At 38.9% G+C, this 20,473-nt stretch overlaps 2 protein-coding genes across 2 annotated transcripts; one reads left to right on the top strand and one right to left on the bottom strand.

Moving 5' to 3' along the window:
• Nucleotides 1-11,072, bottom strand: aldh18a1 (aldehyde dehydrogenase 18 family, member A1). The gene is made up of 17 exons (XM_062442675.1): nt 10,982-11,072; nt 9,535-9,686; nt 8,158-8,307; nt 7,200-7,304; nt 6,913-7,071; nt 6,060-6,150; nt 5,464-5,588; nt 4,787-4,931; nt 4,581-4,654; nt 4,295-4,394; nt 3,591-3,811; nt 3,172-3,309; nt 2,825-3,020; nt 2,595-2,716; nt 2,273-2,459; nt 597-692; nt 1-463 (listed from the first exon to the last, which is right to left on the bottom strand). Exons 1-17 carry the CDS (start codon nt 11,070-11,072, stop codon nt 267-269), a joined length of 2,349 nt encoding a protein of 782 aa, XP_062298659.1. The 3' UTR covers nt 1-266.
• A 7,098-nt stretch (nt 11,073-18,170) lies between these two features.
• LOC134003694 (phenylethanolamine N-methyltransferase-like) lies at nt 18,171-19,924 on the top strand. The gene is made up of 3 exons (XM_062442959.1): nt 18,171-18,342; nt 19,063-19,273; nt 19,486-19,924. The coding sequence occupies exons 1-3, from the start codon at nt 18,171-18,173 to the stop codon at nt 19,922-19,924; spliced, it is 822 nt and encodes a 273-aa protein (XP_062298943.1).
• Nucleotides 19,925-20,473: the final 549 nt, after the last annotated feature.

The raw sequence follows: 20,473 nt of genomic DNA, 5'->3' as shown, positions 1-20,473 counted from the left end.
GGGCCTATGAGGGTGACTTAGTATCACAAGCTGAGGTAGAATTTAAACCTTTGTAAACTTAGTTCCTGAACAACAGTATAGGTAGAACAGAGAGAACTGTGTGGTTGTGCTGATACAACAAATCATTGGAGTGTTGAGAGTCTCTCTCCATGCTGTGTGCCTGGAGGTTTAAAACAGTGACATCAGCCATTAGCTACAACAAGACTGCTGGTGGGCGAACAATTTTGACCAATGTAAGGCCAAGTGAGTGGGTTTGTGTCTCTGGTCTAATTGCTGTCCCTCTGCCCAGCTAGAGGCTGACCGACAGGCAGGTTTTCATGGAGGTACTGCATGGTACCGTGCTCAGAGAAGTCAGCTGCTGTGTGCCCATCACCTCTCAGAACCCACTTGGTTGTGAGCAGCCCCTCCAGGCCCACAGGGCCCCGGGCATGGATACGCGCAGTACTAATACCTACCTCTGCCCCTAGAGACAAAGACAGAGCAAGAAAGACGGCAAGTGAGAATGTTGAACAATAGCACTTGTGTTGAAAGAGATTGAGTGTACAAATAATAAAAAGGCAGACAATAATAATAATGAGAATAAAGTCATCACATACCCAGTCCAAAGCGGTAGCCATCAGCAAAACGTGAGCTGGTGTTCCAGAAAACACAGGCACTATCTAGCTGCTGCAGGAACTGCTCCGCTTTGTCCTCTGAAAGAGAAAGACTGCTTATTGGTGCTACAAGCTCACAACCATGTATCTCTGATTTCTGGCCTAAAATTGAATTAAATGTTATGTTAAAATGAAAGTATTGTAGTTCCACCATAGAAGACCTGAATTCTGAGAATTCATAATTACAATTACTCATTGCTGCTGTTCAAATCCCAATTATATTACACACCCAGTGCTGTAAGCTGTTCAATCATGTGAACAGCCTCCCAAAAACACAATATGCAGGTCATTTATATGATCTTGGATGAGTCAGTGTAGATATACTGTAGGTCAATAGGTTTGAATGTCATCACGAGAACTTCATGAGCTGCTATATGATTCTAAAATCAAATGTAGCTCATATAGACGCCAATACAAATTAATTTTATTAGTAAATAAAATCACCTGCAATTTGTGCACAAGGAGCATGGTAGGTTTTAATCTAATCTGTCTAATACATCTACCTACAGTACGACTACATCTATGTTTGCAATCTGTCTATCTTGACATCTCTTACATCTACATATTTTATCTGCCGTATATTTATCTGCTATATCTTTCTATGTAGTGTATCATTCATATCACGTTCTAATCAACTTTAACACAACTGAGTACATTTGAATTAATTGAGGTACCTTCTGAGGTCACTAGATGGCAGCAGCACACCCTCCAATGCAGGTGAGAATACTCCTCAATGTAGAAATGTGAACAGCTGACTTTCCTGAATGTTTCAAATGCTCCTCATCATTTTATTCTGATCACCTACGAAAAAACATGTAAAATACTCTGCATAATGTATCAGTAACTTCCTCTTTCATGAGGAATTTATCTTCATTTTCAATGTACTGGATCACGTACCAGATTTTATTTTTGCTACAGTCTATCCATGCTGTGAACACAGCAATTTATTATAAAATGTGATAAAAGAAAAGTGAATATTCCCTTAGATATTTATAGAACACCTTTAGTTCCAACACGATTTTACAATTTTCTTAAAACTTTCCTGACAAATGAAACACATCATAAAGATGGCAATGTGTCCATGTGCAGTATGACCACATTCTTTCAGCTAGACAATGCCGCACATGACGATTTCTATCAACATAAGTTAGAGAGATGCAGAGTGATGGCTCACTTGAAAAACAGACACGTGTATGAGCGTGACCCAAAGTAAAGAGAGGATAAAGTCTTTTAAAGTAGGTCTTAGCATGTGTTTTACATTTTATATGGGCTCTGTCCCCTCCATTGGAGTCACAGAGGGAGGCTGTGCACTCATCCCGAAAACAAGGCGTCACTGCTCATTACCTGCTGTGGCAGATACCAGGATGAATAGGGAAAGGAATTCAAGAGAGCAGAGTGGAAAAAAATAGATGGATGTCAGAGACACCTACTTGAAGAAGCATGGATTGTTTGGCTGGCTTCTAGCGTGGTGAAGGGAAATAATGGGCGATAGCAGGTTTTCAGTTGTACCTTTTGCCATTTTGAAAAGCACAAACTTGGTGTTTCCAGAAAGACATGGCAACAAATAAATAAGTAAAAAAATAACAACAATGCTGGTACGAACACGTTGGACCACCTACCGTTTTCTGTGATGATAACGTCTGTGTGGGAACTGCCGTACTTGTGTATATGGTCCACAGCCTCCTGCATGCTGTCCACCACCTCCAAACAGCACTCTAGGTCCCCGTACTCTGTCCGCAATGAGCTGGCCTCTGATGGACTAAATGTCAGGAAGGAGGCGAACCGAGGGCCTGCATGGATCTTCACCTAGTAACACACCACAAACATTGGTATACTTTAATTTAAGAGCCACAATTAATCTTTTCTGCTGATAAATCCGCTATGGTGAAATGTTTTGTTGAATCATTGTATTGTTGAGTGTGTATGTATTTGTTTTTTTACTCGTTCAGTGCGCAGCATGTCAATGATCTGGTCAAACAGCGGCGTCCTGAGGATTTCCCGGTGAATCAGCAGAGTTTCCATGGCATTACATGCAGCTGGGTAATCGCACTTCGAGTCTCTGACTAGAAACAGAAAGTCGGTATCAGTCAGTACCAGTGCCATAGTCACAATTTATCATTTGGTGAACTGATGAGTGACTTTTTATTTGGCAATGATTTGTATTTGCTGACCAATCTTGATGACTTTGTCCACACTGGCATCTGCATCGACGTAGACATGGCAGATTCCCTCACTGTGACCCAGTACTGGAATGCCCTTGGCCGCCCGCTGAATGTTTCGCACCAGCTGGGAAGAACCTCTTGGGATAATCAAATCAATCATCTTGTCCAGTCGGCACAGATCCTCCACTTCCTCACGAGTGCTCACCTAGTAACAATTACAAGTTTGGCAAACACATCAGCTAGAAGTATATGCTACACTTATAAGGAATATGGACGGGCAAGTCTTCCCTGGTCAATAAATGAACTACATTAAGTCTGTGTTGTCTTGTAAAAATTGTGTAGGAAACTAGTTTTACCAGTTGCACGGCCTCTTTGACTCCATGCATGGAAAGGGCTTCCTGGGTGAGCTGGTGGAGGATACGGTTGGTGTTGGCTGCCTCCTTTCCTCCCTTCAGAAGTAGGGCATTGCCACTAGCTATGGCTAAGGCTGACACCTGGAGAGAGACACATAGTTTGTGATATCACTGCAAATATTTCGAATGTGAATTATGCTGTTTCTTAAGCATCTTCTTTCATTTGTGCAAGGATACTGCCTGATAAGTCTCAGAAGCTATCCCAATTTATCAACAGTAGCATTGATAGAAAAATATTGGAATATGTATAATTTTCCAAATGAAAGTGTTGTCTCTTTAATTAATTCTTAGTTGTTAGCATTGCCACTATTATAAATATAAAAAATAAAATATAAATATTATTAAATGCCAGGTCTGTATACCTGTGGCAGGCAGTCAGGTCGAGCCTCAAAGATGACCAAAAGAACCCCAATGGGTACAGTGATCTGCTCCAGCTCCAGGTTTTGAGCCACCCTGGTCCGGCGCAGCACACGACCCACACTGTCCTGGGCTGCTACAGCTATTTGGCGCAGACCTATGGCCAGACTGTTAAGTTTGGCTGATGAAAGGCTCAGGCGCTTCAGCATGGGAGGTGGCAAATGGCCTGTGGAAAGAAGGAAAACAGGGTTACACTTTGCTATCAGGTAATGGGGAATCAGAATTAGACCATATAGGGAGGGGAAGTGATTGTCACCCTCTGGTGGAGAGATATGTATTGAATCATCCACAAGGATACAAAATCATATGTTAGGTCTAAGTTCATGTCATAATATAAATATCACAATTATATTTAGATTGGATGATTTCCTTTCCTACCAGGGAAAAATATATTTATAAGAAACTATTCATGGAGACATAAGCTTATTCCTTTCTGGAAGCAACTTCAAACAGTAGAGGGAACATATGAACACTTTCCTTCAGCAATATAATTTATGGTTGACTGCCAACATAATAATTCATGAACTTAAATAATATCACAGGCTCCTTAAAAGCTAATTCAATGCTACAAATATTGCCTAAAAGCACCAGGTTCTACACTGCTGTATCTCAGAATATCAAATTAACTGTATCTGTGGCACTGTGTTACCTGCACTGACAGCCAGGTCCATGTCCATCTTGTTGGCAGCCAGGATTTCTTCCTTCCTTTCAGTCAAAAGCTCTGCTAGATGGCAGATTATCTCACTCCTCTGGCAACATTTACCGACAAATAAAAGACAGACTGAGCAAGTAGCAGCTGTATCCACAAGAGGTCAGTGTTTCTGTGTCTGATAAAGGTAAGCTTTGGAATAACTCTTTTGGTGTGTTTAGAACCTATATAAACATTTTTTATGAATAAACTGAAATTATGAAAAACTATGTAAACAATGTGTCACCTGGTCTGGTTGCAGAGATGCCAGTGTTCTTCCAGTGCTTCGTGCCATTTCTGTCTGCTGCTCTACAGTTGGGCCTAGTCAAGTGTCAGGGATAGGAAAGACTTCAGTCAAAGCTTAAAGACTCTACAGCTGTGGTCAATAATTTGTTGACCACAGCTGAATGCGGACAGGTTAAGAGAGGAAGTGTTCAGCCCAAGTGAACTCACCAGCAGGTTTGATTTCAGAGAAGAAGGTGCCGACCTTCTTGCCCTCCACAATGTCAGTGATGACGTGACCTGTTACTTTGGGGTGTGTGCCATTTGCAATGACCACTGAGGTGCCACCTTGCAGCGCCCAGAGGGCAGCTTTTACCTGCAGGCGAACTAAATTTTAAAAAACATCTCTCACCAGTCTCAACCAGAAATCTCTAGTTTGTAAATGGATAAGCTAAAATGTTAACAATTTCCTAAATCTATTTAACTTTACATTATATAAATGAACAATAAACATGATCATATTTTATATGTTGGCTTGCTGTGTTAATTTAAGCACAGGCAACTGTGATAAAATGGTCACAAATGAACACAGCCTACAGCTAACTTTGTAAATTTGTTCAGTAAGATAATGATCTTATCTAAGGCACTAAGTAACAAGTTCAAGATGAAAAAAGCCAACATTTTCAGAACTGGGTACAACTCTACTGACTGAATCTGCATAGTTCACATCTATTTATAGAGCATAACTGTGTCATAATTTTGTTATATTATTTCTTACTAATTTAGGAATTTGGGAGCAGAAAACTGAAGTGAAGAAAAATCCATAGAAGTGACTGTGCACTTTGCCCATCTGATCAATGTCTAGAAAGATAAGGCTTTTAACCAGAATATAAACAAACACCACATACCTTGGCCTCCATGCCTCCAAGCCCAACTCTGGACTTTGTACCATAGGTGATGGACTGCTGGTCTCCAGGGTAAAAGATGTCAATGAGCTTGGCGTCATCTGTCCCAGGGGGGCTGTTGTACAGTCCTAAGAAATAAACATGTCTTACATAACTGACTTGTTCATATGTGATGCTTCTACCATTTCACATTTAATATTTCACATTTAATTCAAAATGTAAATTCAAACAATATTCATACATAAATTGATATTATGATTTATATTAATAATAATTACCCATTAATTCTCATTTGTTCTTGAAGACAAATGTTTTCTCTGCCTAAGTGGTCCAAAATTCTAAATGTAAAAAAGCTATTTTTTTTACTTGATTGACACGGAATGGACCAAAATCCACCACACAAATATGTGCACACACACAACTTGTGTCAACCCCATCAGCATCAATTTCAAACATGAAGGCATAAGGTCTTTGTTTGTCTCTCTTGTGACACTCAGTTGACCCTGAGAGAGGTGTTTATTTTCCTCTATGAAGAGCAAAGGCAGATGGTGTTGTTACCTAACAGCTGACCCAGACTGCTGTTGTGGTAACACACATACCTTCCACGTCAGACAGTGCGATGAGGAGGTCAGCCTTCATCTCTACAGCTAGCCGCGCCGCAAGGCTGTCATTGTCCTTAATGCTGATAACCTACAGGAGCAGAAAATTGTTGATGTAAGCTCCTAAAAAACAGAAGCAGTGGAAGAAAATCAGCCATCTGCCATTTACCCTTCTGAGCATTTTCTTAAGGGTTGACAGTAAGTTGATTAATAGAAACAAATACATGGTCTCATATGTACTACAAAACTGTCACATTAATTTCTACTGAGCTGTCACCCTGCAGGACCTTTATCAGGGCAAACTTAGAAGAGAATATGCATTAGGGGAAAACTTACCAGGTATTTCATGATTCTAGTGCAAATCTTTTTTAGATTTTAAACTGAATCCCTCAGACAAAAGTCCATTTATGGTTCCAAAACAAGTATGTTTGAGATAATGTAAAGAGTACAGTAGGCACACATTTTACAAACCAAGATTATTTGTCCCCACTTTGACTGTGTAATGATTATGTTTGTATAAAAATGGAAAGGGTACCTGAAAGAACCTGAAGGGGACTAAACCAGAGAATGGGGCAGAATCATCTCCAAGAAAAAAGTGTTAGTTAATTCTGCAGGAGGAAAAAGAAAAAGGAGGCATCTACCTCCAGAAGTCCTACTGTGACTGCATGCACTGTCATCCATCACATCCCTGCATGCACATGCCTTAATGGTTGAGGGAAGAGCTGATGAGGTGAGGCAGGGTGGCAGAGGTGTTTCAGTGCATGTGTAGCTAATACACACTCTATATTTTTTATTATGCTGCCATCGCCAACATCACCACGACCAGCGTCACCCCCATGCTGTTTTTACCCACATTTACCCCCTGCAGGTCGCTGTTGGGCTCCGGTGGGGGAACCACAGCATCATTTGTGTTGATGATGGGAACTATGTTCATGCGCAGCAGCTCCTGCAGTGTGCTGTTCAGGTTCTGCCTCTTTTGGTCATCGTGGAAATCCAGATTTGTCACAAGGACCTGACAGAAGATGGGGTGGAAGGCAGAGATTTAAGAAAAGGAAGTGAGTTAGAAAAAGACTGAAAGATGTCACTCTGCATTAAATACATATATACATCTGAAGCATTTAAAAATTATCATCTGAGTACCTGTGCAGTGCAGGTGCTGTATTGGGTGAACATGGCCTCATACAGGGCCATCAGACCGCTTTGTCCAGCTGCAGCACAGGCCCGTGCCTCAAGCAATGGCAGAGACTGCAACATTAATTCAGAGAACTGGTTACACTCAAAAATTGGTTCACTGTGTCTTAGTATCAACATACTTTGACCACAGAGACAACATTCTGTACATTTGGGCAATATGTAACGGAGTGAGCAGAGTCCCATACGTCTCCATATGATAGAAAACTGTTATAACCAAAAATCTGGATGACCTGATGCTAATCATATGTAGCAGTAAAAACTGTTTGGATGAGTCAAGTTACCCGTTTCCATTTGTTATTGGAATACAATAGTACAATAGATGTACAATAACAGATGTACACAGAAGAGCAACACACTCATTACAACAGTCCACTAGCACAACTACTTACCACAGAGTAGAATCAACACCAGTTTGACATGTGTCCCAAAGAAAAACATTAAGCTTCACAAAAGGTCTTATTTATCACAAACTATTATACTGGATTAGATTATGTGACAAACGTCACTACGTCCATACTTTAAGAAAGGAAAGACATTCAATAACAGCTTTTGGTATTGAATTTACTGACATTTACTCAGGCAAAGCTTTCAGGCCACCTCTACATACATGAGTGAATATTTTTCGGAATTTTCTGAACTGTTCTAGTAATTTTATTTGCATTTACCCACTCATTATATTCACATTACTGATGATTACAAATCTCTCATTGAGTAAATATTTTGTGAAAGCACCAATACTCATTCCTACAATACTGTTGCAAAAACTAAACTAAGGTATTTGGATTCTGTCCACATCACCAAGCCCTAGTTTCAACCCACAGATAGCGGCAGCAACAGTTTCTTTAGTGTTGGACTTATTTTACGCTTCAAGATTACGTAAACACATTCCTCCAATTCTTCTTACCATATCTTTGAGCTGATTATGTCCGGAGTGCAGGGCCTGTCGGACACTCTGAGACAGCAGGATCTCGTGTCTTAATCTTTGCTTGCCAAAGGCCACCGCTCCGCTGGTGACAATCATCATCTCTCTGCCTTGATTCTGCAGCATAGCCACCTGACCCATAAGACAACCAATTAGGACTCATTGATCACAGGTGGGCCCATTGTTACTTCATGTCAAAGGATCATGCTTTAAGGGTCAGTTCAACTAAATGACAGAAAAACATATCCTGTTCCTTGTCCCTTGTCGTAGCTAGCCATGAGATCTTTTGTTTGTTTCATTGCTCTTTCATTTTTTATATTTATTTTTGTTTTGAGATACACCTCTCAACGTTGTCTGCCTCCACCCCAAATAGTAGCTTGTTTGTCCAAAAACAATGTTGCAGTTATTCTTAATAATACACAGACTTCTGAACTGTTTTCACTGGAACTTCTACAAAGAAAAAGTACCTATTTAAATTGTCCACAGCATGTTCTGCGGATTTCTAATGTAACCAAAACATATCCTGAATGAGATGTGTCTTAAAATATAATAAAATCTACACTATATAGATAGCTAGATCCCACTTGAAGTAGGTGAGATTTTTATTTTTATTTTTTTTAAATATAGGACCCTTTAAAGTATTCCTTTTTTCATCCTGTTTATTGGAGCTAAGTCTGGTATGTTTTAGCCTCGGTTTCATAGTATGCCTGATTTTGAGCTGGTCCACAAATCAAAATAAAATGTACTGGATGATTTTCTACAGGACTCAAAAGTTATTTTTTAAAAATATATTCCGATACAATTACTAGTTACCTGTTAAAAAATGTAGTCAGTAATGTAATGTAATCCAAGCATCACAATATTAAAGTTATGCCAATTTTCAGCTCTGAACACGTTACACACAGTCATATTAGTGGAGAGCTAGTATTTGCGCTACAAGCTGTCATATACTAATGCTCACTTTTGAATTATTTGTACTTGTCTTTGGGACTGCCACACTGCATAATGACCGTCCCTAGGGGGGTTGCGCGTAGTTAACACCCTAACTATAATATACTATAACTATAACTATTATTATTACATATTTGGTATTGAGGTAATCCAAAAGTAACAGAAAGTAATCAATTTACATTTCTTTACTATTGTCATACATAGATTACGTTACTGACTACATTTTTTAAAAGGTAACTAGTAATTGTGTCAGAATACATTTCCCCTCCCAGCCCTGTGTACCTGTAATCTGATTACTTCTTTTTTATTTAACTGTAACAGAATACAGTTACCTTTTTTGTATCCTAATTACATAAAATGTATTCCATTACACCCCAAGACTGCTTGTGTTTGTATTTTGCCAGTTACCTGCTCCACAATGGAGGCTAGCCTCCCCAGAGCCAGACCACACTCATCACCACGGGTGACCACAGCGCTGCCGAGCTTGACTACGATCCTTTTAGCCTGGCGCAGTTCACCGCGGTGGGCAAAGGAGCTGCTGTTGGCCCTCCCCTGAGGAACTGTGTAGAGGAAGGGGATTAAACTTTTACCCTACTGATCAACAGGGCAAGTGTTTTATCACTTCCTTCAAATGTTATTCATCTGCACAAAACAGAAATAACACTGAGCAACAGTGGAATTATGGCCTAAAAAGAAAAGAAAAGCATACTGTTTTGTTGTGAACATTTACTCCACTAAAAATTACAGGAAAACAAAAGTCTCACATAATGTTGATTCTTCTATAAAAATTTGAGAATGAAAAAAAAAGAAAGAGTAAAACCACTAATCAGAAGAAATAAACAATGTAGGGGGAAAGCAACAGTTTCCACAGTTTCAAAACTTAAACTTAAAAGTGATGACACATTTGATGATGTGTCAATATATTGATATATACACAAAACATTACACAACTGTACAAACAACCATGTTTTGCTGGGGTTTTGTTTAATTGATTACATGACTGCCAGACACAGTGGAGCCCCCCCCCCCAATCCCCGTCCATCTGTAACCTGGGAAACACAGTCTTTAAACTGCCACATCAGCAGGGCAGGCATAAAAGCCTGTGCTGACATTACACATCTCTCTGGAGCAATGAGGCGCATGAGAGCGACGGGCAGACAGACAGTAGAGCGAAAGAGAGGCCCGTGAAATCTTGTGCAGATTAGAGTAGGTCAGAAAACTCCCCGCAGGCACAACGTCTTAGTCAAAGTTGACCCAGCATGTTATAACAGCAGTTTATCAGGTGTATTTGTGGAATTCACAACATATCACTGCTGTGAACATACTTTAAGGACTGTGTTGATATAATCATAAACATACAGTAATCATAAAAATATTTAAAAACAGTGAAAGTTCATCAGTTTCCAAGAGCCTGAGGCGATCTCTTCAACTTCTTTTTCCGTTTCTTTTTCCTGACCAATAACCAACTGAAAGATATTCAATTATCCATAGTCAGCAAATATTTAACATTACTGCTTTATTAATTAGAGGCTTAATCAGTTATCAAAACTGTTGTTGATTTTAGGGCTGCAGCTAAAATCAACAACAGTCAACAACAGTCAATCAACACATTTTATTATCTCTTACTGTGTTGTTTGTTTTTTCAATGTATGGATGAATCATTTAAAAAATAAGAAACATATCCATCAAAGTTTTCTAAAGCCTTAAGTAGTGTCCTAAAAATGCTTATTTTGTCGAACATAAATCCAAAAAGCAAATATACTCTAAATACTCTAAATGTGAAAGGACTGCACTATCTTGACAGTGTTTAAATTGGATATACACTATGACAATGTGGCACTGCAGCCTTGCTTGCCTTGTGACAGCGGTCTGGTGAGCAACCAGCATACGTGTCTCCTGGAATCCAGTGGGATCCTTGAACACAGGGCCAGCCTCTGCAGCAGCATGGTCAGTTTAATGCCTTTACTAGAAGCAATGGAGACAAATACACAGTATCAGCATAAAGAACAGTGGGCTTTCATTGTGGGAGCATTTGTTAATATCATAATCGACATACCACAGAAACAGTGATAGTGAAGGTTGTATCCACATGTATGTACATATGTCACACACATGTCACATCCTACAACTGGTCCCCTCAGGTCATGTAAAACCGTTTGAGCTTACTTAAACTCCTGAAGTACCAGTATATCTTGTATAGCACCTTTAAAAATAGAGTTTACAAAGTGCTTGGACATGCAAAACAATACCAGGACGCAGAAAGAAATGAAACATTCAGAAAAACCAAAGCAAAACAAAAACAGATGAAGTTAGGATAAAGTTAAGACAAGAACATACGTTAGAGAGAAGAAAACAGAGGTTGAAAGGTTAAAAAACCTCGACATCTCATAAAAACAAGTGTGTAAAAATGGGTTTTTTAGAAGTACCTGCCCTCTGTAACGTCTTCTACTGAGTCTTGTTCATGTTATTCCTTCATTTATCACTCAAACAGCTGGGGCAGAGGTGGGCTCTGCATCAGCACGACTCCTCCCTTCAGGGAAAGAGCTGATGATGAAACTGTCACTGCAGTTTACAACAAGTGTAAAATGTCCCTTCCGCTGCGTTAATTAATCCTCGCTACCGTGAAATGAACAGCGGTTAATTACTCACTCTCGGTCTCTTTAACGTTATAATGACAATTTTATTTTTATGCAGTGAAAAGCAAAGCTACGTTTTAATCATAGACTGTATATAAGAAATGAGCCGCGTGGACGGACTCTCGCGAGAGCGGTTTTAGGTGGGTTAAGGTTAGGGTTCAAATCTCGTGAGAATTTCGCAAATCGACCCTCGAATTGGCGGTGAAGTGGCAGGATCTGACGTCATGCCGGCCGGTTAAAATCGGGAAGAAGAACGGAATGACGTCAGATGGTCGTATTTAGAAATACAACTCGTGCTGAGTTAAGTTTGTTACTCACAAATGTCGTTTTTCAAAGAAATTACCATTATTCTCTAAATTATTTTCTGTTAAAAACAAAAGAACAAAAATAAACCTCATTCAAAAATCTGAAACACTTGATTTCAAGCATACAGAAAGCAATGATAAGATAAGATAAAATATTCCTTTATTAGTTCCACGATGGAGAAATTTACATTATTGCAGCAGATAAGTAAAATAAGAAGTATAAAATAGAATAAAGAGCACTAAATAATAAGTAAGTACAATAACAATACAATAATATATATATATATATATATATACATATCACACAGTTGAACTTAAGTAGTAGTATACCTGAAACTTACGTAGTGTTATACCTGAAATACTAATATTGCACAATCATGTACATTAAAAAGTTCAGTTTGTCAAATTCAGAGGGATGTGAGGTTTATTGGGAGCAGTGCTGATTGTACTGTCTGACAGCTGCAGGGAGGAAGGAAGGTATGGTATTTGAAATTTTGACTCCAGATTAACAAACTATACATAAGGTACACGACTCATATTTAATGCAGAAAAAAAATCTGTCCAATCCAGAATGATCAGCAAGAACTGTCATGGACACCATATTGCTCATAAATCAAATAATCAAGTTCTGCTGTAACATAATCAATATAGCTGTGGCTGGGCAAAGATAAAAAGTTGTGCCACTTGTAAATGGTTTTGATATACTAAAATAGTACTATGATTGAAAGATTATTATATTTATAAAAACAAAAAAGGATGGATTATTGATATTTTTCTGAGTTTATACAATTTTAGAATTTTGCATGTTTTGATATACTGATATGTGTATGGATAGTGTACAGATAAACAGATTACGAGGGAACAGATGGATAAATAAATGTGTTTATTAGGTGTACAGGGAATGAACGTGGGCTGACTGTTTAATTTGTATAGGTATATATTTATGAGTGTCATGAGTGTTTTTTATTTATTGTATAAATGGGGAATACTTATTAACAGCAATAGCAAATGGCGCATTGGTTTTCACGCAGTTAACCCCATATATTACAGTTTGTACTGTATACATGGTCTCCACAGTTTAAAACACATTGTGTACTTATAGACCAACGGTATACTGTCTGACCCAACTGACTCAAATTATTTGTTTCAGTAATTTGTGCACCTTTCATGTGGAAAAAAACACAGAATTACAGTATTGAGGAAAGTTGTCTGTACCTAGATTATCCTGCTGAGCCTGTGACAAAATGAAAAGTAACCCAGAGCAGAGTTGACTGACACTGTTGGACTCCCACTGCCCCAAGGACCTTAGATAACTAAATTGGTTCCTGTGGCTCTGGCTAAATGTGTATTATTCCATTATTTCCCGCCTGTTCTTTTCTCTGTTGTCCGCCTTTGTCCTTTATCTGTGCTCCTGTGTTCCTCCTCCTCTTCCCTCTTTTATCTGTTCATCTGACTCAGGGGAAGAAACTGACCCTTACCTTGCTCCTGGCTTCACTAATCCACTAACTATATATTTGTGTGTGTGTGTGTGTGTGTGTGTGTGTGTGTGTGTGTGTGTGTGTGTGTGTGTGTGTGTGTGTGTGTGTGTGTGTGTGTGTGTGTGTGTGTGTGTGTGTGTGTGTGTGTGTGTGTGTGTGTGTGTGTGTGTGTGTGTGTGTAAAATTAACGTAATGATTAGGGATAGGCAAGTAGTGCTGATGGTGAGGGTTAGGGTAAGTCTCAAGGAAATTAATCTAGCTCCCCAAAAGTGACCATGATGTGATATGTCTGTGTTTGTTTGTTTATGTCCGCACATCCTTTTAAGTCATTGCAGGTCCATTCATTTAGATTCATTTCAATTTATAAAATTGTTAGTTTTTTAATAAATATTGTCATTTGGACACCTGTACCTCACAGCAATGTTGTAGCAGACAAAGATGCATCTAATGGCCCATCAGTCCATCAATAATCAACAATTATGCAGCACCAAATTTGCAGTTTATTTACAATTATATTTCAAAAGAAAAGAACATTTCACAGAGGGTAACTCCAAGTAACTGATTTCAACAAAAAAGACACATCACATAACAGTACATTTTTAACTGAGACCAACACATTGCAACAACTAAAAATAATAATAAAAACAATAAAAACAAACATAAAAAGCATCATGGATAAAATGGAATATGACAGCAGGACATACACATAAACAATACCAAACAAACCCGACTGGTCTGTTCATGTATAACTTTTCTTGTACATCTAGTGGTAATTTAGTGTGTAATGCAGTTGTGGGGTAGTGAAGATGAAAGGGAGACATCAGTGCTGGAGGTATTGTAGGAAGTAAGACAATGTATGATGTAGTAATATATTGGTATATTGGATGATTGGTAATCTGTTTAACCAGCAGTCTTTCTGGTTTTGTAAAACAGCCTAACTGACTTGTAGTGGTAATGTCAATAATATTAGTAAAACAGGGTTAGGGTGTTTGGGAATTTGTAATGCAGTTATATGTCCAAGCATGTCAGTAATGGGCTCAGGATATGTCCAGATTGAGAATCTTAGATTATGATTTAGGCAGGGTTATGCCAGGGAGTGTAGAAGAAAAAAATCTGCTGAGTTGGGACAGTTAATCCGTGTGTGGATTTGGGTAAAAATAGATAAATATATAGATGTGTAAAAACCCATGCAATAGAGCTTGAAGGTTCTGTGGAGAACTGTATTACAATAACTGTAACTGAGAGTGTGTGCTGACTGTATGTTTGCTTCATTCATTGTCCCCAAACTCATTATCACGGTCCAAAGTGGCAGCATGTGTTTCCAATATCAGCATCACCCTGAAATAACTGCAGACACACAACTATGTAAGCCCCCACCCCCAAATACTCAACCTTCATACAGTCAAGCTGACCAGTTATCCACTGAGGAAGAGCATAAAAGATCAGAGGAGCTACACCCTCTCTACTGAAGACTCATATGTCCGTTCTGACAAAGACAAACTTCAAAGGGGAAGATTTCCAGAAGTAAACAGGATCAGTAAAACAGCCAGTGGCAAGAAAACCTTTTGGAGGAAAAGGTCAGCGAAAAGAAAAGTAAGTTCCAGTAACCTTTAACTTATATTTTTGATCACATTATCTTTAAATGCCTTTTCATTTAATCAATTTTCAAAATGTAAAAAGCATTTTAGATAATCTGAGAAACATCATTGTTACAGTAAACCAGTTAAACCATCTGCAAGAATATTGACTGACTTCACATTGGATTTTAGATCATGTGCATCAGTCATTTTCAGACAAAATCTGTTGGATGGCTTTATGGCAGAAAGGGAGCGTTTCATTCCACGCAAATTGAACAACAGCTGTAGTATCATTGCAAAAGCAAAAATGGAAAAGAGTTTTAGAGATTTGTGGGCCAACTTTGAAAAACAAAAAGATATTCTTCAAATTAGAAACAATACACAATGTGTGAGTACCCCATTGCACTTGAATCAAAATATATCCCCACTTCTTTGATTCAGATAAAAAATCTAATCAGATCAGAGGAGGCAGCAGTGATGTTCAGTTCAGGTGGTGCCAGACAAGCTGCGCTGGACTGTAGCGTCATGGAGGAAGACTGGCAGAGAGGACAGAGCTACACCGCTCACTGGCACAGTGTTAACCTTGTACCACACCTACACAGGTTAGTGATAATTTTATTGACTCAAACACCTAAACTGTGAAGTATTTACGAACCTGATGCAAGTATGCTTTACACAAAAAAATTCAGGATGTTTTTGTATCCCCTCTTACAGGCTGACAATGACAGAGGCAGAGCGCTCAGGGAAATACTGTGAGGCCAGGAGGCTCCTCCAGCGCTTCCTCTCTGGGGCCATCAGTCAGAGGCTCCCAGAGTCCAAAATGCACTTACCCAGACGACCCCATCATCAACCTGCTGCAGCCCCTTTTGTCATTGGTTCAAAAATGCAACCAGTTCACATCCAGAAGGAAGTATGCTGTGTGACCATGAGTCCAAAGAGTGTTATGTTAGAGACAAATGAGAGGAAAACTATGGTGAAGATGACAAAGTTGCAGAGGTTCCTAGGCTGAAACTTTTTACATTTTGTGTTTAAATTAACACAAAAAAAGTTTCAACAAATTCTAACCAAAGGATTTTTGTTTGCAGTTTAACTCATTTTGATTGTTGTTCATAATGTAGATTCTTGTTATAATGTTCTTTTTTGACTAGACTATGATAATAAAAAGATTAACTGTGACAGAATTCATCATTAACCCAATAAGCTTTTAAGGTGCTCACAAATGTTTTTGTGGTTGACACAGGTTGGATCCTGTCTTCATTGCTAAGTTGTTTTTCATTAGGTTTGTGTCAAAATAGGACATGAACAAACAATATTTCAGATGTTGATTTTGGATAGAAATTTAAATTAAAATGGAAAATGTCTTTCATGTATTTCACATGAATGTGCATTTATTAATTTTTCTGTTAATCTAAACATAAACAAAATGAGTATTTCTTTCAAAAGCCGACTAATGCACAATGTGCGTTATAAAACTGTGTTACATGCTCTTTTTTTAAAACTTAAGCTATTTTATATCCTTGTGAACTTGACAATATGAGAACTTTCCAACATTTCTGTCCAAAGCACTATAAACTCTGAATGTTTACAGATTCTCCTAATGGAGAAGGAAAACTCGACCCCTTTTACTCAGTCTGGCTCTTGTCGTAATCTCCAAATATCCTAATTTTAACAGCATCACATGGCAGAGTTCCACATCCCAAATACCTTGTTTCTTTTGGACACTGTAATATGTTGGATGTCTGAAGAGGGTCAGTGTTTGTGTGTTTGGGATTCTGGTTCAGCTGCCAGGGATGAGCGAGGTGTTAAGAGACTCCTGGGGAGAATATTGTTGATTACAACATGGCTCTTCTCCACGTTGGTTCAGCTGCTGCTTTTGGATTCACTGGGAATAGATGGAAAATTAATTCAATCAGGGGATGAAGCTTGCTGTTTTGTCAGCTGGCCTCAGTGGTGAGTGGTTTCAAACTTTAGCAACTAATTTTAACTCAGCAATAAATAGGATTGTCCTACTTACAGCACAAAATAATCATAATATTGATCATCTACAATCATCAAGACACTCAGTCTTTTTGTACTGAAAATACAAGACACTCCCCTGATGGCTAATCTTTACTGTCTTTACCTGAATTGGTAAATAAATAATATAATTATAATCCATTAAATATTCTGCACAACAAGAACTATAAACTATAAATGAACATCAATTAGTATTTTTAATACTGAATGATATCTAATAAATATATAAATTATACCAATAATTTTAACAATAATAATAACAATAATTAACCTTTTTCATATGAATTATATCTGAAGTAAAGATGCTGTTACAAACTCTGTGTATGTTTCCCTTTGAAAGCCAATTTTCTTAAGCTTTTCTCAAGTCTTATGAGCTCATCCTTTTCTGTCTATGGACCTACAGTGAATCCATTTATAGTTTGAAATGTATTTAATAAATAATACCCTCAGATTTATGTAACTGCCTGATTCAAGGCTCAGCCCCACCCTCTGATTTTGTTACTTATCATTTAATATTGCCTGTCAACATGGTAGACTTTTCTTTTCGTTCACGTTTTTTCTCTCCCTGACTTTACATCACCAAAGTAAAATGGAAAAGACAGAGACAGACCTGTTTGTGTCTGTCGAACAGACCTGACAGGGAAAAACTCTACTGTTTCAATGTAAAAGGCCCTTTAGAATGATTGTGGAGATATGGATGGCCTCTGAGAGGTGGGTGGAAGACCTGAAAGCAATATGAGGAGTCCATTAGTGGATCTAGTGTTGGAGGAACCCCCCTAATCTGATGGTATCAGTGCTGCAGGGCAGGACAAAGTGAACAGAACAAATGCTATCAGGCAGCAACATGGGCCCAAAAACAGGATCACTATCTCTGCCTATGAAACTCAGACTAGCCCAAAGCACAGACACACACATTTTGACACAGACGCACCCACATGCACAGGTATATAATGAGGCTGAGGCGACGGCAGTGCACCTGAAGTCTGATCACCAAACAGAGGCACTACGTAGAGTCATACAGAAAAAGGAAGGATGGAAATAAAGGGGACAGAGAATGGAATAGCAGCCATGGCAGCCTGCTACCAAAGATTTGATCCAGCAGCATATCTACAGTACAACTACACTCCTCCACGGGCTGATTTTGAAAGAAAGGACAGCATAGTGCCATGGAAACTGGCGTGTCTGCACAGAGCTTTCACTGAAGGTAAGAGGATGGGGCAGAGGATCATGTAAACTTAACTCCAAATAGACTCCTCACTCATTAAAAGGCTATAAAAAATGGCTTACACTCAGTGCATGATTAAAAAAAACAATGATAAATTAAATTTCACAAAAAATGTAACACCATGAAGATTTAAAACCAATACTTTTTTTTCTGGGGTGGGTCCATATACTGCCAAAACCAAACATACCAAACATCACAGGTTGAATTAAGGGCATCTCAGTTAAAATATCAAATGAAATAATCAGATTCAGATCAATTTTGCATTTAGTATATTTTAAAATGGTAACTTGAAATTGGATGCATCATTCAGAATTGGAAATGTCTGATATAATGTAGCATGTTCTGCAAAAAGCACATGTTTGAGGTGTGTGGAATAAAGGACATTTCTTTTGGTAATGATGAATTAATGGCAAAATAGGGGGAAATACTTGGCTTAAGTGTCTCTTTTTGTTCCTCCTTGAGTTCTGAAATTGTCTAAATACTTGTTACTATTTCATTGTACAATTTACCTTTTTTCATATTCCATGTATCCTGTCATAAAACTCAACATGTTTTCCCAATGATGTCTTGTCCCTCATTTCTGAGGGATCCTTTTCATTTGACTGATATTGCGGATATGCTACTTTACAATAACCCTCTGTGTTTTCTCTCTCAGCGATTAAATGGATTACAAAGTATTTATTTTCTCCACCTTTCCAGGTGATGTGAGCGGTGAGCTGCTGGTGGACATCGGTTCAGGTCCCACCCTGTACCAAGTGCTGAGCGGCTGTGAAGTTTTCAAGGAGGTGCTCCTCACAGACTACCTGGAGGTCAACCGGCAGGAGCTGAGGCGCTGGCTCCAGGATGAGGGAGGCTGTGGCTTGGACTGGACACCATACCTGCAGCATGTATGCAAGCTGGAGGGACGACGGTATGAAATTATCCCTTTTAAGATTTGAGATGTCCCCTTAGCATTAAAGTGTTTTGTTCTAGCCCCCTCATTAATTTAGCCTTGTGTTTTACCAAATATAACTATTATTATTTTCTTAGTTCTTCAGTTTGATGAAAAAAAAGTAATCTTAATACAAAGGTATATGAAGATATAGAAACTAAATCGTCATTCATTGATATTGTATCTATCAGACCCTCAGCATGGACAGAGAAAGCTGCCAAGCTACGACACGTCATCACGGACATCCTCCCCATTGATGTGCACTCCGCTCAGCCTCTGGCCCCTGATGCCCTTCCCTCAGCGGGGGCTGACTGTCTGGTGTCCTGCTTCTGTCTGGAGAGCGTCAGCCCTGACCTGGCTGCCTTCACGAAGGCCCTCGGCCACATTCGGAAGCTCCTGAGGCCTGGTGGCCACCTCCTCCTCATCGGGGCCCTAGGAGAGAGTTACTACTTTGGGGGCCCGGGGGTTAAGATCCCTGTGGTCCCACTGAATGAGGCTCAGGTCTGTGCTAGTTTGAATGAGAGCGGCTACAACTTAATCAGGCTGGAGGTTTACACACTGCCTCAGGACATGAGGGTGGGGGTTGATGATGTATCTGGAGTGTTTTTCGTAAAGGCAAAGAAGGAATAAAAAAGTGGGAAAGATTATGGATAAAGCTTAATAAACATGTACATAGCATACAAATTATTCAGAAGAAAATATTACCAGTGAAGCTGAGGTTTGCAAGGAATTCAAATAAAAAATGGCATTATATGAATATTCCCACATTATCCCTTATACTATGATTGTTCAAGGTTGTGATCATCAATCCTCAATATTCCAACTGACTCTCAAAGGAAAAATGACAGGACACAAACAGCTGAATTAAATGTGTCACTTTATTACATTTGCGTTTCATTGGTATACTGTATGTCTTTTCTGAGGGTGAGTGTGAACATGAGATTCCCTTTTGCTGGCAGCCGAACTATCAGTGTTAAAAATGTAATTACACATTGCCTCCTGCAGTTCAAACACAGCTACTACAGCATCATGAATGTAACGCTTCAAAATGTGTTATAAGCATATCATACAATGTCACAACATTGCATTTTATAAACACTGTATTTTGGTAGAGTTTACTATATGCTCTTTTTGATTACCATTTATTCAGCTGAGAGGTAGATGTTGTGTTTTGTACTT

Source organism: Scomber scombrus, chromosome 21 (assembly GCF_963691925.1).
Source record: "Scomber scombrus chromosome 21, fScoSco1.1, whole genome shotgun sequence".
NCBI classification, from domain to species: Eukaryota; Metazoa; Chordata; class Actinopteri; order Scombriformes; family Scombridae; genus Scomber; species Scomber scombrus.
The sequence above is the reverse complement of the archived record's forward strand: the minus strand, read 5'-3'. Positions and strand labels throughout refer to the sequence as shown.

Excerpts from the sequence above, each read along its gene's own strand:
- aldh18a1 (XM_062442675.1), bottom strand. The coding sequence starts at position 11,072 with ATGCTGCTGCAGAGGCTGGCCCTGTGTTCAAGGATCCCACTGGATTCC. Across the intron at positions 3,310-3,590 it reads GACCTGACTGCCTGCCACAG|GTGTCAGCCTTAGCCATAGC; the intron begins GTATACAGACCT and ends GTCTCTCTCCAG. Across the intron at positions 2,717-2,824 it reads GGACAAAGTCATCAAGATTG|TCAGAGACTCGAAGTGCGAT; the intron begins GTCAGCAAATAC and ends TTCTGTTTCTAG.
- LOC134003694 (XM_062442959.1), top strand. The coding sequence starts at position 18,171 with ATGGAAATAAAGGGGACAGAGAATGGAATAGCAGCCATGGCAGCCTGC. Across the intron at positions 18,343-19,062 it reads GCACAGAGCTTTCACTGAAG|GTGATGTGAGCGGTGAGCTG; the intron begins GTAAGAGGATGG and ends CCACCTTTCCAG. Across the intron at positions 19,274-19,485 it reads TGCAAGCTGGAGGGACGACG|ACCCTCAGCATGGACAGAGA; the intron begins GTATGAAATTAT and ends TGTATCTATCAG.